This window comes from Gavialis gangeticus, unplaced genomic scaffold (genome assembly GCF_001723915.1).
Source record: "Gavialis gangeticus isolate Ggan-Ray unplaced genomic scaffold, GavGan_comp1, whole genome shotgun sequence".
In the NCBI taxonomy this organism is placed as follows: Eukaryota; Metazoa; Chordata; order Crocodylia; family Gavialidae; genus Gavialis; species Gavialis gangeticus.
The window spans coordinates 129,720,597-129,730,935 of record NW_017729025.1 but is presented as its reverse complement, the minus strand read 5'-3'; the positions used below and the strand labels follow the sequence as shown (position 1 = coordinate 129,730,935).

Here is a 10,339-nt window from a genome sequence, read left to right as displayed (position 1 = left end):
TTCCAGCTCCACCTTGGCCTTCCTGGCCGCCCCCCTACAGTCCCAAGCAACAGAGGTATAGTCCTCCCTGGTGATGGCCCCTCCCTTCCATTGGGTGTACACCTCCTTTTTAGCTAGTCTAAAAACAGCTACCCTGAGGTCACCAATGGAATATCTAGGGAGGTTACGGTGTTCTGCCATAGGCCTGCATGTGTTTCCAAAATTGATGTCAGACTGATGTTCATTCATTCTGACATGTAGAGATTGCCTTGCCTGTCCAATATAGAAAACAGAGGAACACTGTAAGGCTGATAGTGTATATGAAGTGGGGAGAGTTGCAGATGAATGAACCACTGATATTATCATCTGTGTTATCTGGTCCAGTAATGATGTGGTCTGTGTTATGAGGGGCCACAGCTTGCATTTGGGGCCATTGTAAGGCCTGGTGACTTAGTGGGAATAGGAGGTAGCCTGTTGATCGAGAGATGCTGTTTGCAGTTTGGGGATTGTATGTAAGCAATGACACCCTTGTTCCCCATGGCTATCTTGAGACAGCTATCCTTTCCAGGAGGGGTTGGAGGTCATTAATGATGTATCCAAGCTTGGGACTGTAAGTGATAACTAGATAGATTATGTTGTTGTTCTTTTGGGATTAGGACTGTAGCAGGTTGGAGCAAAGTCTGTGTCTGGATTTGCTGATTTACATGGCCACAGCTTTGGTACGTCATTATAATTGTGGGAATTCCTGCTCCAGATCCTCAAGATGTGTATCCCAGTTGGTGAGATCAGAATAGATTTGGCTGTAACAGAGCATGGCTTAGATGATGGATCTAGTGGTGCGCTTAGGATGGTGTGCTGGTGTGAAGGTAGTTGTGGCAGTCAGTGGTTTTCCAATACAATGTGGTGGTGGCACAGCAATTGCAAGCCTTCACTGTGGTGGCTAGGAAATGAATTTGGTTGGTAGAGTATTCCAAAGTTTGTTTGATGGCAGGGTGGAAGATTGGATGCCTTTCTGGAAGATATGCTTTTGTCACAAGTTACTAGAGCTCAATAAAGGAAAGAAAGTGAGTGAAATTCTTTGATATACAAGAGGTCAGACTGCGTGATCTAATAGTCCTTTCTGATCTTAAAAACTATTAATGTTGTTCATGGGATAAGGAAACACTATTAAGCAGCGCCATATTTTTCCTTCCCAACGGAACATTTCCCCACATTGAGGTAACTGTGACAGTCAGGCTAAAGAGTTTTCTCTGTAGTGACTTGTAACAGATATGGAGACAGTAAAATAGAAAAGCCTGAAATAAACACCTGCTGCCCAAAAACAATTCCTTTGTTATACAATATGCTAGTTTTTAAAAACAGAAAAGGACAACAGAGTGCAGGAAAGAGATTTGAAAGGCAAACTGTATATTGGATGGGTTTGTTCAAGTAAAACCTCACTTTATGCAGTCATCACTGAAATACAGCAAATGCAAGAAAAGTAAGTACAGAGAGAAATGGTACACATCTGCTTCCAGGTAAAATAACTCACTATTAAATGCCAAATTCACTGCTTACTTTGGTCGTTTTTAATTTCCATTCATATTGGGTTCTTTCGTTTTCCAGCTCTTCCACTTTTCCTTTGAGATGTTTGAGTTCCTGTAGCAGGCTCTGCAAAAATAAAATATAGACCAGCTAAATGCAAAGACTCAGACAAGTGTTAGTTCTCTGAAAGAATATATCGTGTCATGCATGACACACTCCAGCAAATGTAGGACCATCCATGCACAGCAAACTTTTCCTTGTTATTTTTGCACCACAGGTTAAGCGATGAAATCTACTGTGATTTGCCTTCATTATTGCTAGGACTGTTTTCTTATTGACTGACTAAATACACTTCAATGACAGTGTTCAAGGGCCCCACTGATATCTATGCAGTACTGTACCAAGAGTTGTTTTTTGGGGTTCTTAAAAATATCTAGGAGTCTGAAGTTCTGACCAAAAGACTCCTAACCTTCATAAAAGGAAAAAGCCCCTTGAGACAGATATATTAAGGTATTTAAATAACAAAAATACAAAACAAGCAGGGAAATATTCAGCTAAGACATTACAGGTATATAACTTCATAGACATCTGCAACACTTTGAAGACACATAAGACTATCTTCCAGCCATGACTAGTTTGTGAAGGAGATAAAGGAATAGTGAATGGAAAGTTTCATGGTAACTGATGTAGATACAGACATGCATAAAATATAAATACATTTGCATAGAAATGTTTAATAATGTCATCAACTACACTGCCTCTGCAGGTGCTCAGAGATTTCATAAGAAGCTACAGAGTAAAAACTGACCATCATGTTAGTTTTCAAGACTATATCTGAGGCCATAGTAGGCACAAGCGAACCGGATAAGTGTTAGATTAGTTTCACTCTGCGGTACTTTGGGGAAGGCCCTTTGTCCATCTGGCCATTGTGAAGTGTGAGCTCCCTGGCACAGGGGATGCGTGTATGCAGCGCTGAGCACAAAGTTACTTCTCTGTACAGATGATCAACAAAGGAAGGCACTAGAGCTATATTTCAAAGGAAACACAAAAAATGATGGTGAGGAACAGAAAGAGTAAGCAGTATCTGTAGCGCCGATGGAGGGAAAGAGCAACAGCAGTGCTCTTTATGAGCCTTTAGGATGAGAGAAGAATAATACAGCCTTAGGGCACTCATCAGGGATTTTGGAGACCTAGGTTCAATTTTCTCTTCTGATACAGACTTTTTACAAGGCCTTGGGCAAATCACTTACCCCCTCCATGGCTCATTTCCCATCTGTAAAGTGTAGGTGGTTTTTCCCAATATCACATGGGGACTGCAAGATTAATCACATTCATTAAAGTCTCCCCACCTTTGGTTGGTAGGTTTACCCTCTTGGGCCGTGTCCACATGAGCACACACATGCATTTTCTGGTGCCTCACAGGCTTTTGAGGTGCTGCAAAATGCATCCCATGCATGTGATTTGGTTCTCTGTGCTGCATATTTGCAGTGCAGAGCCAAATTTAAATACCAGGATATCCCAGTATCAAAAAAAGTACATGGAAAAAAGTGGGGCAGTGTACATGTAGCAGCATATGCCACCTCAAACTGGAACCTGGCCACCCAGAGCCATGTTCCAGCTGCTGGCCAGGCTCTGCAAACTTGGAGCACAGCCACTGGAGCCCCAGGAGGTCCCCAGAACCCCAAGTTAGGCTGCTGGGGCCAGCCGGGGTGCTGGCCTCAGCCTCCCCTACCCCACCCAGAGCATTTTTCCCATTTGGCCATTGCTTTTTTTCTCTGGGGCACCCACGTGCCCCTGCTTATGGGGATATGGCCTAAGAGTCTAATAAAATCTCTACGTCCTTTATATGAGTGGATAAAGACACATGAATGTGTGGAATGGGCAGAGGAGAGGACAAGGACATGAGGAACAAAAACATGGAATTTGGAGGAAAGATCTACAAGAGAAGAAAAAGAAACTGTGTGAAAGGAGGCAGAGAACAAAATGAAGGGAAAGAAAGTTTCAAAGGAGAGGAGGGAGAAAGGAGGAAGATTTAGCCTGGGGTGGTCAACCTGTGGTATGAGTGCCACAAGTGGGACATGCAGACCCTTCATGTAGCATGCAGCAGATCAAGGAGGGAACAGGTTGTAGACAGGGCTGGAAGCACAAAGCAAAGCACAAGATGATGCAGAAAGCACAAGGCAGGGAGCAGAAAGCAGAGCAGGAGTTCGAACAGGGTGCACAGAGTCTCCCATACCATTCTTGAACACAACTGTCACTTTAATGCTCATTCTTGAAATCAACCGTACCAATTAATTTTGGGACTAGCTTTGTGGAACTGGTGTTCCCTGAATGGAAGTCTATAATGGGGTGAAGTTTAACCTAAATCCAGAAATCTGATATATATGTTTCCATGCATTAAACGGCCATCCCGAATGAGACAAGGAATACAAGCACAATATCTCTTAGGATGTGCTTTCTGGACACAAAGATATACATTTTTTCAATTTGATTTTTAACCTGCTTCTTCAACGTGTGCTTCATATGGTAGTGTAACATCACACTGTTCGCAGACACTGACAATGGCAAACTATTAAACATAATGAAGCTTAGTAAGAACCAAATCTGTGTAGGACAGAAAAAAAATGAAAGAGAAATGATGGGAAAACACATATAAAGAACTCTGAAAGGATTATTTGCAGAATCATTTGGAATCCACGCTGTAATTAGAGGTACAAAACTGAAGCAAAATAGCACTAAAAACCAAGTCTTAAAATGGGCTTTAGGATGGGAATACCAATGTCATTCCACCTCCAATCAACTTAAGCAGCTTAAGCAAAGTAGCTTTTATCCTGACATACGCAGTGGCTTTGATCAAATAAAGTGGATGTTTGTACTGTCAGATTCAAAAAGCTTCTCATAAGTGCTTGCTACAGGGAATAAACACATTTTTGCATCATGATTTCCTTATTTTTAAATGCAAAATGAAGTGTCTGATTGTGGTTCTTTCCAGTCATTTAATCCAATGAGAATACGTGCAATGAACAGGATGAAAGAAAAGTAAGTTCAATACTATTTTAGAGACCTTCTAGATATTCTTACCATATTTACCTGTAACTTCATTGTTGTAAATGTGTTAAGCAGTTCAGACATTCAGGAATTAATAATCTCCCGTATCCCCCATGTCAGTGCATGACATACATGATTGAAGACTTGAAACTATGCTGCTGTAAATCATACAGACTTTGTTCTGCAACAGAGCAGGTATAATAAAACACTTTTGAGCTAAAAATGAAATGGATACCATTTACAATCTGAAGGAAGTATTTCCTTCTCTGGTATTTGTGTATTGATTACAAAGGAAAGAACAGGAGCAGTACTTGGCCTTGATTTATTATTAGGATTAGTATATTAACACAGCACTGTAATAAAAAGCCACACAGATTAATGCCTACTGCTCAAGACACTATTCTGATTAACAGAACTCAGTTTGGTGGAGAAAAGAGGCAATGCACAGACACATGCTAAGGGGTACTTCTCATACATCACACCGAGAGCAATTCTTCTGGGTGAGGGCCTCTACCACTGATCTTGTGCTAGGCTGAGGACCATTAGTTGTCAGGTCAGGTTTCCTATCTTGAGACTTTCTTTCCTGGATTTTACTATTTATTTCCAGCTGCAGTCTACACATCTGCTCCTGTAGCTCACTGATCAGGTTTACTACTGACTGCAAACAGGAAAGAAAGGCAGATAAAAAGAAAAAAAAAAGAGGTCAAGGAAGAAATGAGGGCAGGAAGTAAAGTGTATTACTTTGTAGTCATAACATTAAAAAATACAATGAAGTTAAGAGGCAAACTGGAAAAGAACAAGCTATATTTTCTCCTCATGATGGAGGTATACATTGCCATAAATCTAGAGAAGGTCCACTGAGTTAGTGTTTAGATACCAACAGGATAGATGCGCTAGAATTATTCATAATGAACATCAGAGTGGAGATCAGAATTTGGCCAACTTCTTCAGCAATCCTGTGCAGCAGGATTAAGTCAGATATCAGGACAACTGAAAACATTATTATCAAGTTTGACCAGTGGTGGAAGCTGTTTTGGGACATGGATGAATACAGAATTCACAAGCATCATTCTTTTTGCTGAAGTGACATTGGCTATGTTAACTTATAATGTCAACTTGGACAGTTGCCAAGAGATCAGTTAGGATCATAAGTCTGTGGCCACATTATTTTTAACCACTGGCATTCACATAGAAAATAGAATTAGTTAACCTTCATTTTACTAGCAGGCCAGTTTGTATCTGGAACTAGGAAGCGTGACAACAATAAACCCTTACACCACAAATGTAGGCATATAAAATTGGGCAGAATCTTAACACAGAGATTATGCGAAACAGTTAAGCAGCATATGTCAGAAAAGACAAAATGACATCATAAAACAAAAGCAATCATGTGGAGAAGAGCTACCCTGACATAATTATGCAACAAAAGAAAACATTTCCAGTTATGGAAGGAAATTAAGAACAAGTCAGCACTAAAAGCTCAAAATCCTTAAATGACTTCCCAGCCACTGTGATACGTTGGGGTTCCTTTTTCTCAACATTAACTTTTACTGAAAACCTATACATTACAGATTTGCATTTTTCCTAAATCAAGTAAATCTGATGACTGTGATCCATCCCTTGAATGGGCGGGACATTTAACTGTCAGTAAAATACCTAGAGACACTCAAGAAATTTTGATTTTCTCAGTTATGAAATGTGGATGTTCTGGTGAGGTTCTGTGCTTACCTAGAGTTTTTCTGAAGTCCAGTCAATACAAAGATAGCTGCAGTTATGGTCAGTAACAGTCAGAACATTTTTGTACAGGTGAAGAGATTACAGAGTGTAGGCATACATGTTACAGACACCTACTTGCTGAAGACAGCCAAAGTCCTAAGCATCTCCACAGGACTCCATTGCCAATTTTAAATATACACAAAGGCCCCCTTTTATTCTCCAAAAAGAATCACTATCAGTGATATTAAAACAAATTACAGGTCTGATATTTTCACTGTGTTGAGCACCAGATTCAGCATAGCAGGTGCTCATCCTGTTTAAGCACATCTTTAAGTTATTTGTTGAACCAGGACATAAATATATGCTCTAGTCAGATTTCTTCCTCACCCAGCAGAAGTTTTAGGCTGTAGATAAATGATATATCTACAGCCTAAACTGAGCCAAAAACCCTTAACAAATTAAGACATTTAGAAAAAGAAACTGGCCCCTGGCACACGGAGGCTGTAACACCTGTTCTTTTGTAGACTGCTGCACTGTCATGGCTGCAGCCTGCCTACTTGGGTACCAGCTCACCAAGACAGATGCCATACATTGGATAGATACAGAGCCACTTTGCAACAACAAAGGGCAGGAGTGAAGGGAAGTTCCTTTTTGGTGAAGGCTGCCATTTTATCAGAATGCTGCAAAACAGAACATCAGGAAAGCACCCAGCTTTGTATAAAATCTGAATACTATGGAGACACCTACTTTGTTTCCTTATATCACAGTTTCATCAAGTAGCTGGTGTTATGTGTGCATGTGCTATTTAACACAGTACCGATAAATCCTTGTTGATTGTTACTAGCTTTAGTCTACGATTTACCAAGGTAAGGTGCCTAACTCCCTTATTTCTTTGGAAAATCCCCATTGTGATCCTACCTGTCTTTGTCAGGGAACGGGGAATACCACTAACCTGCACGAGGATTTGCAGAACCATTTGCTGCTTAAGTGCAGCACCAAGGTAGATGTCTGTACATATGGACTGACATGGAGAAGAGACTGGCCAGCTTCTCTAGTTACAGATCCTTTTCAGGGCAGTGCAACCATTCAGTAGTAGATATGTGGGAGGCCTCTTGTGCCTGCCTTCCAGCCTTTTTACTGTGCTCCAAGAACAGAATCCCACAATGGGAGGCCATGCATGTCTGCTTGCTGTGGACTTGCCTCAGGGAAGACCTGACAAATTAGAAATAGTAGAACTCCCCACTTCAGCAGACAGTAGGAGGGGTCCATAGAGGAGAAAGTGAAAAGCTCCAGATATAGTCTCTATCTTTGCTGATTCCTGTTCTTCTCTTAGAGGGAAAAGACTAGCATTGATTTCATTTCAGCTCTTTTTGCTTCTTGTTTTCTTGTAATCTTTCTGTCCATCCCCTTTGCCAGGCCTCTTCTCTTGTAGCATTAAAGTCTATTAAACTGTTATATCCAGACTTTGGCTTGAGCCAAAGAGAACATCTAAACTTTCCTATTCTTTTGGAAAGTTTGGAACCAGACCCAGATCTAAATAAGTGCAAAAACATTCAGAAGCACTGAATGCACTTTTTTGTTTTTGCCACTCTGCGCCCATGTATTTATAAAGCCTGGATTGAGACCAAGGGGAGGCAGAAAGCTTTGTAGCAACAGTGATCATTAGCAGCACTAGCCCTCTGAGACATAAAAGAATCACATTGATAGATGCCTTAGAGCAGGGGTCAGAGACCTACAGCCTGCATGCCAGATCCGGCTTGTGGAGCCATTGGATCTGGTTCATAGAGGTGGGGTTTTGGTGGTATCTGGCAAAATAGGGCTTTGGCAGCAGATGCTTTCCACATGCCACCAGCTGCAGGGGGTTCTTCTCCTGCCACCACAGAGATAAACATGGCACAGTCCTATAGTGCCTGCCTTCCTACCTCTGTTCTGAGAAGGGAAGGGAAAGACATGGGATGGGGGAGGAAGGGTGATTTCTGGCTTACAGCCAGAAAAGTCTGGCTACACTTGCCTTAGAGCAAGAGAAAAACTCAAGCTAAACAGGTTCCATTTTGGTTTCAATTTCTAGATACAAACAAAAAGTACCTCTTTAAGGCCTCTGCCACATATTACACTTAAGACATGTTTAACCAGTTAGTCACATCTTAAGTTGTAACCTGCTCACACTTTAAAGTAATTAATAGCATTATAAACCAAGGAAAAAGCCACAAAGTAATTCTACAAACATGTGAATAACTCTGAGCCTGGTTCCTTTCACACCATTAACGGAATATGTGGCCAGGTGAGCCTCTGTGGCTGGGAGCCCCATTTTCTGATGGTGCACTCCTATAGCTGGGAATCTGGATCAGCTGATGAGGCTCCCAGCCACAGGACCACATGATATGCCCCTGAGTCTGGGAGCCCCATGAGCTGAGGAGGCTCCCAGTTGTAGAAGCTTCCTATCTGCTGATGTAGGCAGAGTGCCATGCATGTGCTGCAGGAAGCACAATTGTGTGGATAGTGCATGAGATCACACCACAGCTTTACCTGTATGTCTGGCAGGGACTTAAGTCCCTGGGGAAACTTTGTATCTCGGATGTAACTTTTCCTCCCTAGCATTAAAAAAAATAACACAGATTAGATTTATTGTCACTGTTACTGTCTAAATCTTTGTTCTTATCACAGGAGACTCAGTGCAGAAAAAAATCAGGGCCAAACACATAAGCAATAGGGGCGTGCGAAGAGGGCAGTATTCAATTTGGATTTGGATTCAGCCTAATTCAGGGGACAGCGATTCAATTTGCTGATTTGGATCACTGTCCCGATTTGATTCAGCCAAATCTGAATCTGAAGATTCAATTCTGATTTGGAGAATCAGCAATTCAGCTATAGACACAGCTTTATATGTTTTTTCCATGTACCTTGAGGCACCAGGTGCAGCTTGTGAATGCTGAGATGGTGGGGAGGATGGAGCGGATAGAATATTTCCAGTCCACTTCTGGGTCCCCCACTGAGCATGTGGAGGACCCCTCCGCACCTCCCCAGCTCAGAGATTGGCTGCAGGTTGCCCCCCCCAGACCCATGAGACACCAGTCGCCGAGCTGGAGGTGGGAGGAAGGGGTCCCTTGCGTGCTTCGCAGCAGACCCGGTAGTGGACCGGAAGTACTTCTGGTCCACTTTTGGGTCTACCACCAAGCCACCTGGGCCCCCCCCCACGCTCCTGTGGGATGCTCCATCTGCCCCACGACTGCAGCGTTCACGAGCTATGCCTGGTACTTTAAGGTACATAAAAAAACATATAAAGTTGTGTCTATGGCTGAATCATCGAATCTCTCTGAATCTCTCCAAATCAATTCGGAGGCATCTGATTCAATTCAGAGTGATTAATGGGTCTCCTGATTCAATTCGGATCTGGAGATTTGGCCACTGAATCAGGCAGAATCTCCTCCAAATCAAATCACCGACCAAAGCTTCGCACAGCCCTAATAGGTAATAGGACTAGGAAAGGACTCAGAGACTTCCACTCCTACATATTCTCAGTAAGGCAAGAGATACAGGACAGCTTTACCCTACCAGTGCATGGATACAAGTAGTAATCCCATGCTTTTATCAATCCAAAGCAAGAGAAAAGGGAAAGACTATGCAGGTATGGTGGCATGGAAATTGGGGGGAAAAACCTTTCAGGAGCCATTTCCTCCCTTTAGCTGCCATGCAAGGGTAGGGGGGAAATTTGCACATGGGACACAACTCACAGTCCTGCCAATCAGGGTTAGAAAAGTAATAGAAGTGGCAGGTCTGTTTCTAGACTCTTCACCAAGTCCCTGGTGATTACACCCCTTTGTGCATCATGAAGCTCAAGAGAGTGCAGATCTGCACTACCCTTAATACATGTCACTGTGTATGTTACACAGACTGACTGTCATCAAGCAAGTAGCTCATGAATAGAGTCACAATACACAATGCCAGGAGCACAGAGGGAGTGGGCGGTGGGGGAAGAGCAGAACAGTTGTTCCTGCCACCTCCTAATAGAAGGCCAGCTTGTGTCTGGGTGCTCACGTAGCACAGGCATCTTAATTGCAACATGTCATTTGAT

At 42.4% G+C, this 10,339-nt stretch overlaps 1 protein-coding gene across 6 annotated transcripts in view; it reads right to left on the bottom strand.

Annotated features, from left to right (window-relative positions):
- The window catches only part of PPFIBP2 (PPFIA binding protein 2), a 223,748-nt gene that overhangs the window by 80,210 nt on the left and 133,199 nt on the right, over positions 1-10,339 (bottom strand). For all 6 annotated transcript variants that reach the window (XM_019519541.1, XM_019519543.1, XM_019519542.1 and 3 more), the window contains one exon: positions 1,537-1,629. In XM_019519541.1, coding sequence (XP_019375086.1) covers positions 1,537-1,629 — 93 coding nt within the window. The remainder of the gene's footprint in view (positions 1-1,536; positions 1,630-10,339) is intronic.